This window comes from Vulpes lagopus, chromosome 4 (genome assembly GCF_018345385.1).
Source record: "Vulpes lagopus strain Blue_001 chromosome 4, ASM1834538v1, whole genome shotgun sequence".
Classification (NCBI taxonomy): domain Eukaryota; kingdom Metazoa; phylum Chordata; class Mammalia; order Carnivora; family Canidae; genus Vulpes; species Vulpes lagopus.
In genome coordinates, this window is record NC_054827.1 from 88,489,589 (window position 1) to 88,513,825 (window position 24,237).

Sequence of the window (24,237 nt, forward strand, 5' to 3'; positions counted from 1 at the left end):
GGTGCCAACAAAACTTTACATTAAAGGAACTCTGGGGGATAATTTACAATATTGAAAATACCAAAGATTAAATGTTGGAAGGTGATATAAACTTGGGCAGGAGTTTGGTAATTTTTAAGATACAGAAAAGATGATTGTTCTGAATCTTATATGGTGAGAATAGGCAAGCCTATTTAGACTACTCTTGCTAAGTTCATTTTCAATGTTTCTAATGTTCTAAATCATAGTGTACTATAAGTAAATTTAGTTTTACTATTTTTCAGTTTTGTATACATTTATAACTGACAGAATTTTAATATTCTTACAAAATTTTTAAAAGTCACAGATTGATTGCAAGATTCCTAATTGATTATCAGGATTGCTTTGCATGGTTTTAGCTTGCTTTCCTGCAGGTTACAATTGTGCACTGCAATGTAAAGCAAACACTGTTCTTAATTTCATTAAATTTTGGCTTTACATTCCATTTAGATAAATTATTTCACTAAATCTGAAGATACTGTGGAAATTCTGAAATCTGAAAATGCAGCATTTGGTAGTTTTTTAAATTCCTCTTTCAAAGTGATAAATAAAAATGGATATTCTCATAACCTGGACTATCATAAATGTAATGTAGGTATAAATTATCATAAAGAAATATAAATATAAAAAATATAAATATAGCCATATATGCCTAGTACTTATAGATTGCCTCTTATTAGGAAGTTTGTATAAAGGTAACTTTCAAATTTGTTTTTCTAACTACAGGAAAATGACCAGTAATTAAAAATTATTCTTTCACTTTGTATAATGCCCTCAAGATCTACCCATTTTGTCAAAAATGGCAGGATTCCTTCTTTCTCTTGGCCGAATAATATTCCATTATATCTATATATTTGTATCACCTTTATCCATTCATCAGTTGACAGATTCTTGGGTTGTTTCCATATCTTGGCTACTGTCAATAATGCTGCAGTGAACATGGGAGCACAGATATCTCTTTGGGATAGTGATTTTATTTCCTTTGGATATATACCCAGAAAAGGGATTGCTGAATCTCATGATAGTTATGTGTTAATTTTTTGAGCAAACTTCATACTGTTTTCCATAGTGGCTATACCAATTTACATTGCCACCAACAGTAGAAAGGATTCTCTTTTCTCTATATCATTACCAACACTTATCATCTCTTGTCTTCTTGGTGATAGTTATTCTAAGAGACTTGAGGTTAATACCTCACTTTAAATGTACACAATGTTATATATTAATCATATTTCAATAAATCTGGAAAAATTATTCTTCATTATACAAGTGATATTAATACGAATGTAAATTTTAAATAATATTGGGGCACAAAAAGTTTCATCTTCTAGATACATTTTAGAACCAAATTCACAAATTTTGTTAAAAATTGTTTTTGAACTTTAAGTAGGATAATATGGAATTAATATATTCCCTTGTTTTCATCCTTCTTTCCCTTTCAATAGCATTATACTTATATTTTGTGGTTTTTATCTTAGAGAGCTTGTGTATTCCTTGTTAGATTCATTTCTGTGTATTTTTAAATCTTGGTGACCATTATGAATGGTCCCCTTCATTAATTATATTGTTAACATTAATTGTTACTGGTATATAGGAAAACAAATGTCTTTTCTGTGTTCTGCATTTGGCATCCTAATTGAACTTTCTTCTTAGCTCTAATAGTTTTTCGTTTCCCTATGCCTGGATTTTCTGGATAATTATATCGTTGGGAAGGTATGAAAGATTTAGATTTTATTTTCAAATATTTTTAACCCATTTTTTTTTTATATGGAAAACTAGCCTATTGTGCTCTATGCTGGAATTGGATTAACTCCATAGATCAGTTTTGGGAGAATTAGCATTTTAACAGTATTCGCCTTATGACCCATGATCATGATTCTATTTCTTCACTTGTTTAGGTCATCTATAATTTCTCTCAACAGTGTATTATTTTGGTAATACTTTTTCTAAATATTTTGTTTTGAATGCTATTTATTGAGTGATACATTTCAGTTTTCAAAGAACAATTATTTGCTTGTTCTACCTTTTATTAAGTAACTAATAGTTATTTTACTTGAATTTTTTTCAGTGAGCTGTTATAGCAATCATTTGTTCACTTTTCCTTTTGTTCAGTTTTTAATTTGATTTCTAGGTAGTACCATATTTCTCTGTGGAAGCTTTTAAAATCATTAAAAAATTTTTCTGTTCATGTATGTGTGTGTGTGTGTCATTTGACAATGCCTTCTGGCTAGAAGTAGTTTGCTGGAGGTCAGTCAGAATTTTACATTGGTTTCAAAGTTTCTTGTGTTTTCTTAATGTAATTTTTAAATTGAAATTTCCCTTTATTTTTCATGAGCCCTGAAAATGAGGTTTTATCACTTTGTACAGTTGCAGAGTAGTTTTTGGGTCTTTTTTTCATAGTTAAAAACATTTAAAGATTTCTGAATTTAATCTGCCAGAAGTTAGAATGTTGGGTATTTTACCACATTATTTTTTATTTTCTGTTATATATCAAAGTACTGGCAATGCACATCTGACTATCATAGTTGGTAGTCCAGTCCTATGATTCAGTAGAGAATCTTTTCAGCAACATCTACCTGTGAAAAGCCATAATAATAGTGTTAGTTTATTTTATTATCTTTGGTGATATCTGAGACTTAGATTCATGGGGTAATGTTTCCAGTGTTTCATATATATATATATATTTTTTTTTTTTTCCCCAGTGTTTCATATATTGAATAAAGTCTCATCTATGCTATAGAATCCTTAGAGAAGAAAAGCTACCTACTTCAAAATCTGTGGTCACTTATTACACAGGGACTCAAGTTGAAGCACTCACATATTATTTCTCTTAATATTTCTGAAAAATACATGTCTAATGTTGATAGCACATATCCATATTTTATCAAGGGGTGTGAAATGTGGACTAAGGAGCATTTAGTTAAAATACTGGTTTTTAGTATTCAGTATTTTTAGCTAAAATTCTGAGGAGTTGACTACTTGGAGTTTGGAGGAATGGAATATTTGTATTTAAATCTTTGGTGTTTTGAATCTTTGATGTATTTTCTTTTAGCAAGTATTAGATGTTGAAGGTCTTTCTCAGGTAATTTACTTGGCTTTTAGCAAACCTGAACCTTTCTTTGATGAGAGTCTTAAAATTCTTAGAGTTATTGCTATATCTTATTTCATAGTCATACATATTACAAGGTATTTGGTTGAATATTGTTTACCCTAAGAACATTAAAAGTAGTTTCAAATTTCCAAGTATTATTGTAAATAGTTTTTAAAAGATCTTAAACCAAATGCCAGTAGTACATTATTGTTGGTTAAATGAGAAAGTTCATATAAGAAGAAGAAACTAATAATGTATAATTCTTACTGTCTCCAGTTAATGTATAATAGACATTTTCGGCTAAACCTAGGCATTGCTCATTCCTCTCTTCCTTCCCTCCTTCAACAAGAATGTTTCATTTGTGTACATACTTTAAAAGGATTCATCTTGTGGCTGATGCTGGCATCTTTTTGTTGTTTTTGGTTGGAAATTGCTTAAAGGTTGAGGATTTTTCTGCCATGTGGATATTCATCAAAACCAGTTCCATAAGCAGGCATGTATTTTTAGTAGTGATAGAGCACCTTAGTGAATTTTCTCTGATTTGCTCCACTGTTCCTCTCTGGGATATAAATCAAAGATCAATTCTTTTTCCATTTCTTCATTTATTCTTGATTGCTGATTTTTAAGAGTTGCATTTGGGTCTGAAACTCTGCAAGATCTATCTCTTTGCTTCTCTCCCCTTCCTTTCCCTTCTTTTTCTTCCCTTCCCTTCCCATTTCCTCTTTCCCCCCTTCTCTCTTGCCCCTCCCTTCTATCTTTCCTTCTTTCCTTTTAAATTAGCCAGTATTTATAAATTGAAAATATTGAACTTTTAAAAATAAACCATCTTTATAACTGAAAAAATGAGGACAGTTAAATTTAGAGAAGCACAATTTCTCTTTTCTTCCTGACTTCAAAATTAATATGGATTTTTGGATCTGGATTATTCATTACTTATAGAAGAACAAGAACAACATGAAAGTCAGTCATTGTTATACACCACAGTAACAGAACGAAGAGGTGAAAAAATCCCACATGATCATCTCAATTGATAGAGAAAAAGAATTTGGCACAATTCAGTACTCTTTCATGATTGTAAACATTCAATAAACTAGGACTAGAAGGAAACTGACCCAACATACTACAGGCTGTATATGAAAAACCCACAGATGGCATCATAGTCAGTGGTGAAAGACTGAATGCCTTCAATAAAGAAACAGACAGGGATGCTTGTTTTTGTCTCTTCTGTTCAATATAGTATTGGAAGTTTTAGTTATAGTAGTTAGGCAAGAAAAAGAAACAAAAGGCATCCAAATTGCAAAGGAAGAGCTAAAATTATCTTTGTTCACAGACAAAATGATTTCATATTTAGAAAACTAAATATTTTACCAAAAACTTTTAAAAGTAGTAAACAATTCAGCCAAGGTGCAGTATAAGAAAACAACACATAGCAATTAGTTGCGTCCAGCACAAACAATGATAATCTGAGAAGGAAATTAAGAAAATTGTCCCATTTACAATAGCTTCAAAAAAGAATAAAATACCTAGGAATAAACTTAACCAAGGGGCAAAAGACTCATACCTTGAAAACTGCAAAATATTGCTGAAAGAAAAGACACAAATGGAAAGACATCCTCTCTTTGTGGAAGACTTGATATTTTTAAGATGTCAGTATCAAAGTGATTTACATAATCAGTGTAATTCCCATCAAACTCCCAGTGATGTGATTTGCAAAAACAGAAAAATCTATCCTAAAATTCATATTGACTCTGAATAGCCCAAACATTCTTGAACAAATTTATTTATAAGTCTCGTACTTCCTGATTTGAAGACTTAATTCAAAGCTACAGTAATCAAAACAGTGTGGTAGTGTCACAGAGACAGACATATGTACCCAGTAGAGCATGCAGAAGTAATACCTTATGTATATGATCAAATGATTTTTGACAAGGGAGAGTGACCATTCAATAGTAAAAGAATAGTCCTCAACGAATGGTGTTGGGAATCTAGATATCTACCTGGAAGAAAATGAATTTGGACCTCTCCCTCATGCTATATATAAAATAAGGCAAAATGAATCAAAGACCTACATGTAAGAGTTAAAACTTATAGAGGAAACACAGGACTAAAACTTAAAGACATTAGATTCGTCAAAGGTTTCACTAAAACGTGAGCAACAAAATAAAAAAAATGGGTAATTTGAGCTGTATCAAAATTAAAATCTTTGTGTATCATATGACATCAGCAGTGTGATGAGGTAACCCACAGAATGGGAAAAAATATTTTGAAATCTATAAGAAACCATCCCTTCATCATATAGGAATTAATACCTAGTGTATGTAAAGAACTCATACAATTCAATGTCTAAAAAGCAGCCCGACTCAAAATAGGTAAAGTATTTGGACATTTTTCTCGTTTTATACTTAAGTAGTAGGTAATATTAGGGCCATTTATGGTTAGATGATAAGTTATGCCAGGGAAGGGGGTCTTCTATATGCACTTACTCCCCAGTAGAAAGAAATGTGTAATTTTTTTCCAGAGTATATGACTTGAACTACATCACATAGAAATACTTTGGAATTTCTGTCATATCTGAAATAATCTGGTATGTTTTTTTTATCGTATCTGAAATAAAAAATGTCCTGGATTAATTCAGTAGCAAAATGAATATAACAGAAGAAAGAACCAGAAGTTGAAGACAGATCATTAGAAATTAGTCAATTTGCAGAGTAGATTAAAAGGAAAAGAAACGAATACAGCCTCAGGGTTTTGTTGGATAATACCTAAAGACCTAATACATGTTTAAAAGAAGAGAAAGAGATTGGGGCAGTGAAAATACTTGAAGAAATAATGGTTGGTAACTACCCAAATTAATGAATGACTTAAACTTAGGGTTGAAAAGTTCAGAATATCCCAGTCATAATAAACTCAAAGAAAACCATGCCTAATCGCAAAGCAATTGAACTGTATAAAACCAAAAATAAAAAGTAATCTTGGATGTACTTGGGGGAAAAAATGATACATACAAGGACCAATGATTTAAGTAACTCTGTATTTCTCATCAGAAACTGTGGCAGCCAGAAGACAGTGGAACATTTATTTATTTAATTATTTGTTTGTTTATTTATGTGCACAAGCAGGGGAGGGGCAAAGGGAGAGGGAGAGAATCTTAAGCAGGCTCCATGCTGAGGCTCCATTCTCAGCATGGAGCTTGACACTGGGCTTGATCTCACAAGTCTGAGATCATGACCTGAACTGAAATGAAGAGTCAGATGCTCAATTGACTGAGCTTCCTAGGTGCCTCTGGAGCATCTTTTAAGTACTGAAAGGAAAAAGAGGTGATATTTGAACAATACAGGTTTGAATTGCATGGGTCCACTTATACGTATTATTTTTATAGTATAGTACTGTGAGTGTATTTCCTTTTCCTTATGATTTTCTTTTTTCTAGCTATATTGTAAGAATACAGTATATAACACATATAACATGCAAAATATGTGTTAATAGACTGTTTATATTATCAGTAGGCTTCCAGTCAACAGTAGGCTATTAATATGAGGCGAGGAGTCAAAAGTTACATACACATGGATATTCAAATTGGCAGGAGGTTGGTGCCCCCTAACCCCTGCATTGTCCCAGGGTCCACCATATTTGGTAAGCATAAAGGACTAATTTTATTCTTCTTACATTATACTGAGAGGTTTTTAATGGCTATTGATAAAATATATATGGTAGCTATAATATAAAGGCTAGCAGGAAGGTAGGATTGAAAGGGCCTATCTGGTAAGGTTTCTACATTTTATTTGTCCTGATTCAGTATTAACTCAAAGTAGACTGTGAAAGATAGACTTCTCTATCTATCTAAATAATCCCTAGGGGAAGAACCACTAGAAGTTTTACAAGAATATGCAGGCAAAAAAAATCAATTTAAAAATTAAAATAGTAAATACTTAAATGCTCCCAAATAATGGGAATGACAGGGGTCAGGCAAAAACACAGGCAGTAAACAGAAAACAGGTAGTAAAACTGTAGACATGAATCAAACCACATCAAAATTACATTAAATGTGAGTGATCTAAAATTACCAACTAAAATAGATTGTTAGATCAGTTGAAAATATCAAGATGCAACTCTATGTTCTCTAGGAGAAACCAGCTTTTATTTATTTTTTTTAGAGATTACTCATTTATTTAGTTGAGAGAGAGAGATAGCAAGAGAGAACCTGAGTTGTGGGGAGGGACAGAAGGAGAAGCAGACTCCCTGCTGATCAAGGAGCCTGATGCTGATTAGGGAACTCGATTCAGGGCTTGATCTCAGTACCCTGGGATCCTGACCCAAGCTGAAGGCAGTCACTTAACTGACTGAGCTACCCAAGCGCCCCAAGGAGAAACCCACTTTTATTATAAAGACATAGATAAATTAAAAATATAAGGATGGGAAATTTATACTAGAAAAACACTAAACATTAAAAAGCAGCTCTCACCCCCCACCTTAGCACTTTCATTTTTCATATAGTCCTTTTGTTTCTCATAGTACTCTCTTTTACCATCTCACGTATTATCTTTGTTTTTGTCCCTCGCTTTCATTAGTAGTTAATCTTAATCTTTAATGGGCAAGTGTATACTGTTTACAGTTGTATCATCAAGGCCTACAATAGTCCCTGGCATGTAGTGTTCTCTCAGCAAATATTTGTTAAATGAATTTGACTCAAGGATTTTTTCTTCCCTCATCTGTTAGCATCTTTATATATGGTGTTCTGTAGAACAGCTGGGGAATCCTTGGAATTGTATATAGTAGGACAAGATCGCTAACTTCAGGTTGTTATTGAATAACTGAAACAGTGAACCCTAGAGAACATTTGATCCCTGTCTTCTTATTTTACAAATGAGGAAATTGAGGCAGGTGTAAAATCATACAAAGATGTTTTAGATGCAGTATTTTGTGAACTTCTGTACTACTCAGCAGGTTTATAGAATATTCAAATCAGGGTGCCTAGGTGGCTCAGTCAGTTAAGCATCTTTCAGCTCAAGTCATGATCTCAGGGTCCTGGGATTGAGCCCTGTGTGGGGCTTCCTGCCCCATAGGGAATCTGCTTCTCCCTTTCCCTCTGCCACTCCCCTGCTCCCTGCTCGTGCTCTCTCTTGCTCACTTGCTTTCTCTCTCAAATAAATAAATAAAATCTTTAAAAAAAAAAAACCCAAAATACTCAAATCATAATACGACATGTAAGGAAATAGAATATAAAAAGACTAGCTTGTATTAGAGTATTATTAAAGCTATCCTATAGAGAGGTCTTTTTTTTTTTTTTAAAGATTTTCTTTATTCATGAGAGAGAGAGAGGCAGAGACATAGCAGAAGGAGAGCAGGCTCCCCACGGGGATTCTGATGTGGGATTCGATTCCAGGACCCTGGGATCATGACATGAGTCTAAAGTATAGGCTCAACTACTGAGCCACCCAGGTGCCCCTGTAGAAAGGTCTTATTGAGAAATTGTTAACTGGGATTATAATGCTTAAAATATCACTTATATATTGTAAAACATTTGTTATACATTTTTAAAACTAATAGTCTATTTTTTAACTAGTTTCTTAGATTTAATGTGTAATTCATAAAGAACCGCTTTTCAGAAAGTTATCCTATAGTTTAAACTTTATTTTGTAGCTACCAAAGTCTTGACTACTAATAGACCTGAAGATATATTCTGGTAATAAGAGTAAAGGAAATGGGGGTATAGGGAGACCACTTAAAATAAATAGAAATGAAACATAGCACATAGAAAATTCCAGATGAAAAGTGTGAATTAAAAAATTCTAGAGGAAATTAGAATTGGATGACATAGTAGGCTAGATATTAGAAGATGGTTCTAGGAAGGGATAATGATTAAAGTTTGAGAGAATGTGTAAAGTAAAAAGAATTAATTTGGTAGTGTGATATGAGTATAGGCATAGAGGGACTATAGAATGTTCTGGTAGTAGTAGGTCAATTTACTTTGATAATTACATGGTGTAAAACAATAATGATTGATGTGCTTAAAAGAGATGTTGCAAATTGTAAGGGCATTTAATATTAAGTGAAATAGTTTGGATTCTTAGGCAGTCAGGGGCTTTTGAAATCTTTGATAGAGGCTGACAGTGTACATGGTAGTGTTTTAAGCTTATGAAACTGTCAGTGATGTACAATATGGACAGGAATCAGAGCCCATTGGAAAAGTCCTTTGTGAGGTGATAGTGACCTATTTTAGGATAGTAACAGTGAGAATTAATGTGATTGTACAAATAAATTACAATGGGACTTAGATATTTTATAGATTTGAGTAATTCTGTTGGTTTCTGGTATCTGGGAAAACTGGTGGAAATAGGAAGTTGTAGCATGAATGCCATTTTATTATGGAAAATAAGTGGTTTTAGACAGCAAGTTTGAAATGAGAGAGACATCTAATAATGTCAGGTTACAGAAGTGGAATTAGGGCTGAGAGTTAAGGCTAGAGTTTGGAGAGTTGATCCCCATACTGGTGAGAGTTAAGTCATGAAGGTGAATGAAATGTTAGAAGTTTCAGAGATTGTAGAGTAGTATAGCTTGAAAAGATGGTGGTGCACAGAACTTTAGTGGGCAGAGAAGAGGACTTGGTGAAAGGAACTTTGAAGAGTAATAGTTGGAGAAGTAGGGAAACCCATGATGAGAAGGCCAGGGGAGAAATAGTTTGTTCCAAATAACATTGATTTCACACACCCCTGGCCATCCCCATTGCAAATGCAGTATAATTTTAAGAATCCGGAAAATAAAGAACAATGTAAATATTTAAAAGTATTTATAGTCTCATTAGCTATAAATGAAAACTATTGTAAATAAATATCTTATGTCTTAAATTACTGTATATTTCTTCTTTAATGTGTCTATATATTTGTATATTAATACACAAATCATTATTTGTTCTTTGATGCAGATAGTTGAGATGAGTAATAAGTAAGATAACTCAAAAAGATTTCAGCTTGTTGGGACGCCTGGGTGGCTCAGTGGTTGAGTGTCTGAGTCCTGCATCAGGTTCCCTGCATGGAGACTGCTTCTCCCTCTGCCTAGGTCTCTGTGCCCCCCCCCCCCCAATGAAGAAATAAATAAACTCTTAAAAAAAAAAAAGGATTTCAGCTTGTTAACTTCATAGCTTATTTGCTGATTCAGTTTTCTAAATATTTAATGTATGTAGAATTTGTTTTTTTTTCAGAATACTAATTTTAAAAAGATTTTAGCTCTAATACTCCACTTTTATTCTTCAGATGATTGCAAAAGGGAAAAATGCATCTGAACTGTTTCCTGCTGTTGTGAAGAATGTGGCCAGTAAAAATATTGAGGTACCTTTTTTTTTTTTTTAAGATTTTATTGATTTATTTATTTTACAGAGAGTGTGCCAGTGTGCACGTATGTGCTGAGTGAAGTTGGGGGTGTGGCAAGGGAAGAGCAGAGCGGGAGGGAGAGAGAGGGAGGAGGGGAAAGAATCTCAAGCAGACACTGTGAGCAATCCCGGGATTATGACCCCAGCTAAAACCAAGGGTCTGACACTTAACCACTCAACTGGCTGAGCCACCCAGGTGCCCTTGGGATACTATTTTGATTCATTTTTTTCATGATTCCTTTTGTTGTAAAAGAATCATGTATTTTTCAGTTACTTTGAAATGCAACAAGATCCATAAGTATCACTAGATTATTTTTTGTTATAGTTAAGATATCCATAATCTTTTTTTTTTTTTTTTTAACTTTTCTGACACCGCCTGCTTAAAACCCAAAAGGTCAGAAGGATCATGAGGCCCCGTTCACAGTCTGTATTCGTACTGAAAATCAAGATCAAGCGAGCTTTTGCCCTTCTGCTGCAGGGGAGGTTTTTGTCCTCCCTGAGCTCGCCTTAGGACACCTGCGTTACCATTTGACAGGGTCACCCCCCGCCAGAAGTGAGAGACCCTCAGGGCTTGCCCCCCTCCCCCACCAGGTCAGTGAAAAATACGATAAGAGTAGTGGTATTTCACCGGCGGCCCCGCAAGGCTGGTGGCCTGCGCCCCACCCCCTCACGGGGATGGAGGGGCACCAGGGGCCTCCCACTTAAGGATATCCATAATCTTAAATGAATAAACAGTATTTGGATTTTTGGATGGAAAATGTGAAAAGTAAATTGAGATTAATTCACCTGGGTGAATGATGATCATATTCTTAGAAGCCTGTGTACTTTAAATTCTGCTCTAGGTGTTTAATTTTGAGATAGCACATGTCCAGTGAAACAGACCTAAGTTCATGCAGTATTAGGCCAGTGTTTGAACCCAAGTATTATCTCTCCAAACGTAGTGTTCTTTTTGAAACATTTTAGTTTTGGTATACCTTGCCTCTGTACAGCAGGAGGTGGGCAAAAGCAGGATGTGTCATGAGCCTTTGATTACTTTTCTCTGTGTGCATTTCTCAATGGTGTTTGAAACAGAAAATCAAAGAACTTTGAGGCCAGGGTAATGTTGGGTCAAATGGACGAATGGCTTTTGATAGAGTGCGAAAGAAAAAATAAGAGCCTGTGTAGAAACCATTGAATAAGATGAGTAGGATGAAGAGTTCAGTGAAGGGGATAAGAGATTGATTTGAGCAAATGGCTTGTTTTTAAAAGAATAAAAGGCAGTTAGGAAGAGGATTGAATGATCATGTCTCTCATGCATCTTACTGTCAACTGGTATGGTAGTGATTGTCTGGAGGATATGTTTACTCAGTAGGAAGTAGTGATATATGTATGAGAATGAAAATGTCAGTACACATGCTTCCTCTTTGCCCATTGCTAACAACTGTGAACATCCACTGTGACGAATGTGCTTGGCTCTGTTTTTGGGTCTGGAAAGTTTGACAGAAAGAGCACTCTCCATTGAAGAATATTTTCAAGGACTTAGTGACATCAGGGCAGATGTTTTAGGAGGCGATAGATGGAGTATAAGAAGCAGAAATTAAGGATATAAGGAAGTTTTTCACTTATAATCAAGTATTAATATTGCTGTTAAAGCTGTATCTCTGACATTTAGTAGGTGTACAGTGTATATTTTTATCTTACAACAGTCTACCGCTAGGATTTACAATATCACTGCTTTCAAGGAACATAATAACACTTTACATATACTTTGAAAACCTTAGGACAATAAATTTCCATTTCTTCCTCCTATCTTTCCCATGTTATCATGCATTTTACTTCTAAAAATGCTAAAACCGCCTAAAAATAAATGGTTATTTTTAGTCAGTCATCTTTTTGAAAGATTATTGAAGGATGCCTGAGTAGCTCAGTGGTTAAGCATCTGCCTTTGGGTTGGGACATGACCCTGGAGTCCCGGGTTTGAGTCCCACATCAGTTTCCCCTTGGGAGCCTGCTTTTCCCTCTGCCTATGTCTCTGCCTCTCTCTATTTCTCATGAATTAAAAAAAAAAAGATTATTGAAATATAGTTAATATGCCAAAACTTTTAAAGCGTGCCGTTCAATGACATGTGGTGTATTTACAGAATTATACAAGCATCACTACCATCTACTTTCTTTCCATTTTTGTCACCTCAGAAAGTAATCCTGCTTTCATTAGCAGTCATGCCTTTTATACCCCATCCCTAGGCAGCCATTAATCTACTTTCTGTTTCTATGGATTTGGATATTCTGGGCATTTCATATAAATGAAGCCATATAGTATGTGATGTTTGTGTCTGGCTCCTTTTACTTAGTGTGATGTTTTCCAAGTCCGTCCATGTTATAGTGTGTATCAGTACCTCATTCCTCTTTATTGCTGAATAATATTCTGTGGTATGGATATAGTGAGTTTTATATATTCATTCATCAGTGGCACTTGGATTGTTTTCACTTTTTAGCTATTGTGAATAATATTACTTTAAACACTTTGTACAAGTTTGTGTGTGGACCTATGTGTTCATTTCTCTTGTAGTGATTTTATGGTTACTATATGTTTTTTTGAGGACTTACCAAACTCTTTTCAACAGTAGCTGCATCATTTTATGTTTCTATCAATAATGTATGTGAGTTATAATTTCTCTACATCCTCACTGATACTTTTCTTTTTTGAAAAAAATACTTTCTTTTTGATTATAGCTATCCTAGAGGGTATGAAGTGGAGTCTCATTGCTGCTTTTGCAGTTTTTGATTTGCTTTTCTCTAGTAAAAAACCGTTGAACATCTATTGGCCAGTTCTACATCTTCTTTGGAAAAATGTCTATTTAGATTCTTTTAACATTTTGAAATTGAATTGTCTTTCTGGGGCAGCCTGAGTGGCTTAGCAGTTTAGTGCCACCTTCAGCCCAGGGCCTGATCCTGGAGACCTGGGATCCAGTCCCGTGTCGGGCTCCCTGCATGGAGCCTGCTTCTCCCTCTGCCTGTGTCTCTGCCTCTCTCTCTCTGTATCTCTCATGAATAAATAAATAAAATCTAAAAAAAAAAAAATTGTCTGTTGTTTATTAGAATTCTTTATATATCATGAAATATATCACTAGACTCATATCTGGTGTCTAATTTGCATATATTTTCTTTTGTTCTATGGATTATCTTCATTTTCTTGATCATGTCCTTTGAAGCACATTTTACATTTTCATGAACTCCAATTCATCTCTTTTTATTTGTTTGCTTATACTTTAGGTATTATACTTAAGAAATGGATGCTTAATCCAAAGTGATGGAGATTTATACTTGTCTTTCCTAAGAGTTCTGTAGATTCAGCTTTAATATAGTACTGTGATCCATTTTTAATTCATCCTGGTGCTTAATCCAAGGATCCAGTGATTTATACTTGTCTTTCCTAAGAGTTCTGTAGATTTAACTTTTATATATATATGGCTGTGATCTACTTTGAATCTCCAAGAAACTACTTATCTGCTTTCTGTCACTATAGTTTTGTCATTTTTTGAATTTCTTATAAATTAAACCAGACAGTATGGTATCTCTTTGTTTGATTTCCTTTACTGAGGAATCTTGAGATTCATCAATGCTGTTTCATGTTGTCACATTTTGTTCCTTTTTGCTATAATCTGATGTTTCACAATTTTTACATTGACTTGTTACAGTGCACTTGAATAAAATGCTATATGTGGTCATATATTTTAATTTCTTGTATTTTAATTTTTGTTTAATTTTTTTTCTTTTCTAAATACCTGGATCAATTGCATTGTCTGAGAAATGGATATTTAGTTTTAAGAAAATAGTGTATGGAGTTTTCCAGAGTGGTTGTACCATTTATATTCCCACCAGCAATTGTATGTGAATTCCAGTTGGTTCACATCGTTTCTGACTTGATCTTATTAGACTAGATCTTATTAGACTCAACATTAGCCACTTTGGTAGGTGTATAATGTTATTTCGTTGTGCCTTTATTTGCATTTTCTTATATTTAGTGATGCTGAGCATCTTTTTATGATTTATTGGTTAGTTGTATCTCTTCTAAACTATTCAGATCTTTAGCTTGTTTTTAAATTTTTTTCTTATTTTTAAAGTGTAAAAATTCTGGTACCAGTCTTCTGTCAGATAGTTATTTACTCTTATTTATTTTCTCTTGGTCTGTGGCCTGCCTTTTTTGTTTTAATATCTTTTTAAAAAAACATTTGATTTTTGATAAAGTCCATTTTATCTGGTTTTTTTTTTTTTTCAGTTATACTTCTTGATTTTTTCTGACCTGTTTAAGAAATCTTTGCCTAACCTAATGTCAAAGATTTTCCTGGTTTGTTCTAAAAGTTTAATAGTTTCAGCTATTGTATTTAGGTCTATGATCCATGTCATAAGTCTGTGATCCACAGGTTCTGTGATTCACTGGGAGGATTCATAAGACTCAAGATATAGTCAGACTGATAGCTATGATTTATTACAGTGAAAGACACATAGCAAAATTAGGCCCTGAAAGAGGTATGTGAGGTGAAGTCCAGAGGAAATTAGATACAAACTTCCAAGTTTCCTTTCCCACTGTTTTCCCCAGTGACAGTCAATTCCTCCAGCATCAATTGTGACAAAAAGTATGAAGTGGTGTCCACTGGGAAAGCTCATTAGTGACTAAGTGCCCACGTCTTTCGGGGCAGGGGTGGGGGCGCTGTTTATATAGGCATTAACTGTCTAGCAAGTGCCAAAATTCCAGACTCCCTGAAAGAAAGCAAATGTGTGTTTGTTTGTTTTTGTTAAAGATTTTTTTTTAAACTTATTCATGAGAGACACACACAAAGAGAGGCAGAGACACAGGCAGAGGGAGAAGCAGGCTCCATGCTGGAAGCCCGATGTGGGACTCAATCCCGGGACTCCAGGATCACACCATGAGCCAAAGGCAGACGCTCAACCACTGAGCCACCCAGGCGACCCAAGAAAGCAAATGCTGAACATAAACCATATTGTTTGTATGTAAACCCTCTTTCTCAGTTAGAAAATGTGGAAATTACCCTTGAAATTCAAGTTCCCAGATGCCATCAGGCCAACATTGTAAGCAGACTTTCTAAGGATAGCAATCTCTGGCCTACTATATTAATTCTTTACTGTGCACTACATTTTAAATTAGATATTGTGTGTGATGTGAGGTAAGATTTGAGATTTCAAAATAATTTCTTTTTCCAGATATTCAATTGTTCTGATACCATTTTTAAGAAAACCAAATCTTTTCACCCTTTGAATTACCCTGCCACTTCTTGTGAAATATTTTTGATCTGTTCTGTGCCATTGATCTGTTTGCCATATCACACTGCCTTGTTTACTATAGTCTTATTTTGAGTCTTGAAGTCTGGTAGCATAAGCACTGCAGTCTTGTTCCGTTTTTAACATTATTTTGGGTAATCTGGGTCCTTTGTCTTTTTATGTAAGTGTTAAAATTAGCATGTCAGTATCTTCAAAAGCCTGTTAGGATTGATTTTGTTTACATTGAATTTATAGATCACTTTGAGAAGAATTACTATCTTTATCATATTAAGTCTTTCAGCCCGTGAATGTGGTCTTCTGTAATTTCCTTTTGCAGTATCTTGTAGTTTTTGGTATACAAGTTTTGCACATGCTTTACATTTAGTTTTTAGGAGTTTTGAGTGCTATTTTAAACAACATTGTGTTTTTTATTTCATTTCCCAATTGGTTATTGCTAGCATGCAGAATTGACTTTGTATATTGATCTTGTGTCCTTGCTAAATTCACTTATTAGTTCTGAAAGCTATTTTATAGATTTCATCAGCTTTGTTACATAAATGATAATATCATGTACAACTATAATTTTATTTTTCTATTCCTTTTTTTTTCTTGTCATATTATATTGAGTACAGTGTACATTACGATGTTGAATAAAAGTGATGAGAATGGTTATCCTTGTCTTGTTTCTCGTTTAGAAAGCACTGAGCCTTTTACCATTGATTATGATATTAGCTATAGGGTTTTTTTTGCAGCTGTCTGTAATCCTGTTGAGTTCTTTCTGTCCCTACTTTCCTGGAAGTTTTTATAATGAATGAGTTTTGAAATTTTTTCAAGGGCTTTTTCAGTAACTACTGAAATTATCATGATTTTCCTCTATTCTCTTAATATGGTAAATGAATAGGATTGATTTTCACTTACTAAACTTTTTTATTCATGGGGTAAACCCCTCATAGTCAGGATGTATTAAACGTTTATACTGTTAGAATTGATTTCCTAATTTTTTGTTAAGGAATTTTTCATCTGTATGTTATTGAAGGATTTTTTTTTTCCTTGCAGTGGCTTTTGTTTTGATATCATGGTAATCAGGTTAATACTGGCTTTATAAAATGAGTTGAGACTTGTTTCTCCTTTGTTGTAGAGTATGTGTAGGGTTATTTTATCTTAAATGGTATTATTTTATCCTTACTATGAAATCATCTGGGCTTGGAGTTTATTTTATGGGAAGGTTTTAAATGATGAATTCAAGTTGTTTATTGAGTATAGACCTCTGTGGGAAATAGTTAACTCAGTAGGCTTGGGTTGCTCAAACGCTGTATATTCATTAGAAAGATGTTCTCATGACTCTCCCTTGTCTGTCTTGGGCAGACTGAGCTAGTGGACTATTCTCTCTGATAAAAGTGTTTAATGTCTCTGTTGTCTTGAGCCGTGGTGTACTAGTTTGTCCAGATAATGTATACTAAAAATGCAATTTATTGTAAACACCTGCTTTTTCTTTTCCTGTTCTGAAGCTTCTGTTACTGATCTCATACATAGTGATGACAGTGTGTGTAGTTGTACGATATGTATGTGACTGATCCCTAATAAATGCTTTGGACAATCTTTCTCAGTCAAGTTTCCTGGTTGGCAATATTTTGTACATGTCATCACACACTGTTGCTCAAGGAATTAAGCAGATCTTATGCTGATTCCACTGGTGAAAGGACTCTTGGAAGCTTGTGTCTGGTTTCCTCTGGACTTCACCCATGTATCTTGTCCTTTTGCTAATTTTTTACTATGTATGCTTTTGCTGTAATGAACCATAACCCTGAGTTTAACAACTTTTGGAGTCTTGTAAATCCTTTTGGCCAATCATCCAGCCTGAAGATGGTCTTGGTGGACCCCCAACACAGGGCTTTTTAGATTTTCTATTTCTTATTGGACTTGGATTAGTAATTTGTCATTCAAGAAATTTATCCATTTCATTCAGGTTGTCAGTTTATTAAAGTAAGGTTGTTAGTAATATTTCCTTAGTATTAGTGTCTATGCCTTCTGTAGTGATATTTTTCTCTTTCCTTCCTGATATTGGTAGTTCTTATCTTTTTTCTTGATTAATTTAGAACCTAATCAATTGTATTGACCTTTTGAAAAATAGCTTTTGATTTTATCAGTTTACTTTTTTCTGTTTTCTATGTTATGATGGGTTTTTCATAATTAATGACTTTTGTATTTATCTTTTGTATTTCAGGCTTATACATAATTTAGGGTTTGTTCTTTTTTTAAATATCTTGAGTTGGGAACTAAGATCAAATCTTTTTGTTAACATAAACTTTTAACACTATTTCCTTCTAAACATTGCTTCATTTGCATTTTCCAAATTTAATGTTATGCATTTTTGTTGTTTAGTTAAAAATATTTTTATTTACTTTATGATTTCTTTTTTGACTCATGGATTATTTAAGAGTACATTGTTTAATTTCCTGACATTGGGGGTGGAAAGGTTGTCTTAATGATTTTATCCTTGATTGCTTTGTAACATGATTCTATTTTAGTCTTAAAACATACCTAATGTTATTTCATTCTTAAACTTTATAGGAACTTGTTTCATCAAAGTTTATTTTGGTGTGCATACCATGCTCAATTAAAGAGAATGTTTATTCTGCTATTGTTGGATATGTGTTATTTAAATAAATGTGGTTAATATTGGTTAGATTTTTAAAATTATTTTTACTGACCTCTTGTCTAGTTGTTCCACTGATTGCTAGTAGAAGGATTTTGAATCTCCAACATATATATATATTATAGTTAAGTACTCCTGTCAGGCATCACTCTTTTTATGTCATCATGATAAATTGACCCTTTTATCCTAAAATAAGTCCTTCTTTATCTCTGGTAATACTTTTTTTTTTTTTAAGTCTCTTTGATTTGTTATTAATACTGCCTCTCTAGCCTTCTCATCTCTTTGTATGGTGTATCTTTTCTTCATCTATTTGCTCTCAGCCTGTGTCTTTGTATCTAATGTGCATCTCTTACTAACAGCATGTGGCTCCATTTTTTCTCCATCCATTCTGTCAAACTGTGTCTTTAAATTGGATTGTTTATTCTTTTAACACTTAATATCCTATTGATGTGTTCAGATTTGAGTGTACTGTTATGTTATACTATTTCTTTTTATTTGCTTCATTTGTTTCTTTTTTCTTTCCTTCCCTTGTTTTGGAGGAAATCCCATTTTAAATGTTCTTGTTTTTATTTTTACTGTGTTTATTTTTGCATTATTTTTACTGTTGACTGTATTTATTCTTTTTGTAGTCTTTTTTTTTCTTTTTGTAGTCTTATTTAATATTGCATCTATTCACTTAAAATAAAGAAATTTAACAGCTGTATACATCCGTATTCCTTCTATCTTTTATATTTTAGATATTATGCATGTGAGATTAAAAACAACATGACATCATGAGACAATGCAAAAAAATTTTTTTAACAGATTTTATTTATTTAAGAGAGAGAGAGAGCACAAACAGGGGGGAGTGGCAGAGGGAGAGGGAGAAGCAGACTCTGCTGAATAGGGAGTCTGATGAGGGGCTTGATCCCAGGACCCTGGGATCATGACCTGCTGACCCAAAGGCAAATAAATGCTTAACCAACTGAGCTACCCAGGTGCTCTGCAATTTTTGTTTTAAATACTCATGATATTTATTTACTTGTTTGTTTGTTTATTTAATTTAAATTCAGTTGGCCAACAACTAGTGTAACACTCAGTGCTCATCTCCTTAATGCTCATCACTCAGTTACCCTATCCCCACCCCTACTTTCCCTTCTGCAACCCTTAAATACTCATGGTTTTTTAAAGACAAAAACCTAGAAAAAAGTATTTATCATTTATTCAGATATTTACCATCCCAATGTTCTTTGTGTTGTTAAGATCCAAATTTCTATCATTATCTTCCTGCCTTAAAAAATACCATTAGCTTTTACTGTGGTGCAGATCTGTTGGTGATGAAATCTCTTAACTGAGAGTGTTTCCATTTTATCTCTATTGCTAAAGGATCATTTCATTGGTTGTAGGATGCTGAATTATGTAGATGTTGTTTTTCTTTCAGTGCTCTAAAGATACTTTAAAGGTCCTCTTTAGTTCCTTATGCAATGTCCCTATTAATTGAATATTGATAACACTTTTGTAATTTGTCCTTTTTCTCTTGCTGCTTTCTTGCTTTACTATTTATCTTTGACTTTTCAGTTGTCTTGGTTTGAACTTCTTTGCGTTCATTTGTTTTGGGGTCTGTTAAGTATCTTAGATCCAAAAATTTTTGCTTTTGATCAAACTTAGGGAAATTTTGGCCGTTTTTTCTCTTCTTTTCTCTTATTTATTTATTTATTTATTTATTTAGTTAGTTAGTTAGTTTCAGGTGTACAGTATAATAATTCACTCCCAGACATCACCCTGTGCTCATCACAAGTGTACTCCTTAATCTCCATCACCTATTTAACCCATACCCCTACCCACCTCCCCTGTGGTAACTATCATTTTTTTTTTCCCCTGTAGTAAGAATCTGTTTCTTGTTTTTTCTCTTGGTTTGTTTTGTTTCTTAAATTCCACATGTGAGTGAAATCATAGGGTATTTTTCTCTGCCTGACTTCGAAATTTTCACTTAGCATTGTGTTTTCTAGCTCCATGCAGGTCATTGCAAATGGCAAGATTTCATTCCTTTTTTATGGCTGAATAATATTAAACACACACACACACACACACACACACACACACACCCCATCTCTTCTTTATTCATTTGTCAGTCGATGGACACTTGGGCTGCTTCCTTATCTTGGCTATTGTAAATAATGCTACTAGAAACATCAGTGTGGCCATAATGTCTTCATATAATATTTTGGTCCATTCTTTTCTTCTGATATTTAAATTACATATGTATTATATTTTTGATATTGTCTAATAGTGTAAGAAGCTTTGTTTTGGTTTTCTTATATCTTTTTTGTTTTCCTCACACTGGATTTTTATTCATCTGTTTTCCATTCCAATTCACTTATTCATTCTTCTGCCATCTTCATTTGATTGTTCAGTGCATTCAGTGAGGTTTTTTTCATTTTAAAATTTCTAAGTTCTTTTTTTTTTTGCTGAGCTTTGGTTTATTCATTTTCATTGAGAGCACATTTTCTTTTACCTAAGAGTAAGTGTTATAGCAGTTTTAAAATCATTGTCTGCTGGTTCCAGTACCTTGTTTATCTCAAGCTTGCATTTTGTTGATTTCCTTGTGTTTATGAATATGTACACAGTATTCCAGTATTCCGTTTCTTTAGTTGTTGTTGTTGTTATTCTTCTTCTTCTTTTTTTTTAAGATTTTATTTTTATTTATTCATGAGAGACACAGAGAGAGGCAGAGACATAGGCCAAGGGAGAAGCAGGCTCCCTGCAGGGAGCCTGATGTTGGACTGGATCCCAGGACCCTGGGATCATGACCTGGACCCAAGGCAGATGCTCAACCAGTGAGCCACCCAGGTGCCCCTCCTTAGATATTATTATGTTGGGTAATTTCGAGCTCTGTTCTTGACGTTATATTAAATCACAGAGATTCTGTATTCTTTTATTTTTCCTCCACAGGTGGTATTTTTGAAGGTGGTTACCTTGACTGGGTTCATATTGGAAATTCTATTAAGTAGCAACTTCGGCCTCATTTTGTATTTTTTGTCTTTTGTTGAGCTGCTTTGAGTCTATTCTCTGCTTGCATGATTCAGGAGTTAGAGATGTGGGTAGAGACTGCTTGAGGAGCCCATCTCTGGCTCTCTCCCTGGTGGGATTCCCCTGTTTTTTTCAGGGGCAATAATTTTCCTAGGTTCAGTTTTTTTGTTCCTTTGGCCAGAGAGACTGGTTGGACACATCAGTGCCTCTACTTGGATTTCATCCAATACTCATTTTGCCTCATCAGAAAGCCATGGGAATGGGAATTTACACAGCCCTCTTTCTTATCACCTTTGAGCATATACTCCTAACCAGAGTCTGTCTGCTGCTGTTTCACCACCAGGGCCCACACTACTTTTGTAATAGGTAGTTTTTTTAGTTTTCTGTGGGAGATTGTTCCAGTACAATTTTATTCCAAAATTATCAGAGGTGCAGTTATCTATTAAGGATAGTACTGCCCACTCCCTGAAGGTCTTTTTGTATTCTTTCATGTTTACCATTTGTGACCCTCTTCATCCCTTTGAAATACCACATTTGATACTATTTTCCTTATGACTAGAGGACATTTCTTGTTTTGCTGGTAATGAATTCTTTCAGGTTTTATTTTAAAAAGTCTTTATTTTGCCTACATTTGAAAATGTTTTGCCTAGTAGAATTTACAGTTCTAGATTTGCAATCTTTTTTGTTCAGTATTTAAAAAATATTTCAGGGATATTTTTGAAATATTGGGTGGCCCAGTGGTTTAGCGCCTGCCTTCAGCTCCCCTGCGTGGAGCCTGCTTCTCCCTCTGCCTGTGTCTCTGCCTCTCATGAATCATGACAGTCTCTCTGTCTCTCATGAATAAATAATAAAATCTTAAAAAAAATATTTCATTTTCTGTCCTGCAAATTTCCTGTCATTGTTAATCTCCATTTCATTGTGTGTAATATGTCTTTCTTTTTTCTTGTTGGTTTTAAGGTTTTCTCTCTAGCACTGGTTTTAAAGTTTATTGTGATATGCCTTGGCATTTTTTTCCCTCTCATCCTCCTTCAGGTTTGTTGAGCATCTTATATTTGTGGGCTTATGATTTTTTAAAATTTGGTAACATTTCAGCCATTAGTTTTTTATTTTTATTATTTTTATTTTTTAAAGATTTTATTTATTTATTCATGAGTGACAGAGAGAGAGAGAGAGGGAGGCAGAGACACAGGCAGAGGGAGAAACAGGCTCCATGCTGGAAGCCCGATGTGGGACCTGATCCCGGGACTCCAGGATCATGTCCTGGGCTGAAGGCAGGTGCTACACCGCTGAGCAACCCAGGGATCCCCAACCGTTAGTTTTTTAAAAATATATTTTGTCTCCTTTCTCTCCTGGCACTTCTAGTACACATGCAGACTAATTGATGTCCTATAGGTCACTGATGGTTTGTTCTTTTTTTCCTCCAGTCTTTTCTCTCTCTGCTTCATTTCTATTGCTGTATACTCAAGTTAACTGACTTTTCCTTTTGTTGCGCCTAATTTGTAATCTCTTCCTCTGTATTTATCATGTTAGCTCTTATATTTTTCATCTCTAGATGTTTCATTGGATCACTTTCATGTCTTGCAGTTCTTTTACTATACTCATATTTTTGTCTGCTTTCTTGGGCATATGGCTCATATATATAATAGTTATAAAATCCTTCTGCCTTTTTTTTAAAGATATTATTTTTATGTAAACTCTATTGCCAATGTGGGGCTCAAAATTATGACTCCAGGATCAGGAGTCCCTCTGCTCTTTCTGTCATTTTGAGTCTTTTTCTATGGATTGATTTTTCTCATGGTTATAATTCATATTTTCCTAATTTTTTGTTATCCTTAGTAAATTTTAACTACATGTTAAACAATATGAAGTTCATGCTATCAGTTGCTGGGTCTTGTATTCCTTTAAATTGTGTTTTTTTTTTTTTTTTTTTTTTTGTGGTGCACAGTCAAGTTATATGGAATCATTTCATTCTCGCAAAGCATACATTTAAACTTTATTAGGGAGTACAGAAATATTTTTAGTTTAGGTTAATCCCACTCCTAAGGTAATACTTTTTTTTAGGATTCTACTAAAAAATTCATGTATTTATGAGATATTTTCTCTGTGGCTGTTAGGAACATTAATTATTCCTAGTTCTTTGTGATCATTGAGATCTGTTCTGCCTACTCTAAGACTTGGTGGAGGTCCTCTGCTGTGTGTGTGCTCTCTATCTCTGAAGTTTCCTTCTAGTTGTTTTTCTGCTCTGCAAATTCTAGCAGCCTTGGCCTCTGAACTTTTGATATCTGTCTCCTAAGTACAGTGAATCTTCTGGATTCTGTTTGAGTTACCCTTTGTGTGCTGGTAGGTTTATTACCCTCTGTGGTAGCACTCCCCTCGGCTTTTCCCTCTGAGGATTCACTGTACTGTGCTACTTATTGTCCAGCATATGAAACCTATTTTTTCTCTTGATTTTCTGTTTAAGGTAGGAGAGTAAATGAGGTCTCTCAGTTATTATTAAATTATAGCTTGATATAAAAATCTCTTAGCTGTTTCTAAAGCCTTAAAAATATATGAAACATTATTGAACAAATGAAACATTAGTCTCAGTTTTCCCTACTTTGATTGTGGAATTGTCAGTTTATACCTGACAATTGTATATACCTATACATACTTGAAAATTCACATCATCTTTTCCAACTTCTACATCAAACTTCTATAGCAGAGTCTTAAAGTGCTTTATGGCCAGAATATATTGAGTGAGCCATATATCTTTAGCAATTTTATAATCAATGCTTAAGTATTTTTAGTTTTAAAAACAAAGCATTTTTAAAATGAAAAGATTGCATAGGTACAGGAAAA

The 24,237-nt window shown here is 34.0% G+C and overlaps 1 protein-coding gene across 7 annotated transcripts in view; it reads left to right on the forward strand.

The window, feature by feature from the left end:
• AP3B1 (adaptor related protein complex 3 subunit beta 1) overlaps positions 1 to 24,237 on the forward strand; it is a 262,968-nt gene that overhangs the window by 32,406 nt on the left and 206,325 nt on the right. For 5 of the 7 annotated variants that reach the window (XM_041752074.1, XM_041752073.1, XM_041752075.1 and 2 more), the window contains one exon: positions 10,360 to 10,434. The exons of the other annotated variants lie outside the window; for them this stretch is intronic. In XM_041752074.1, the coding sequence (XP_041608008.1) occupies positions 10,360 to 10,434 (75 nt within the window). The remainder of the gene's footprint in view (positions 1 to 10,359; positions 10,435 to 24,237) is intronic. 7 annotated transcript variants of the gene reach the window in all.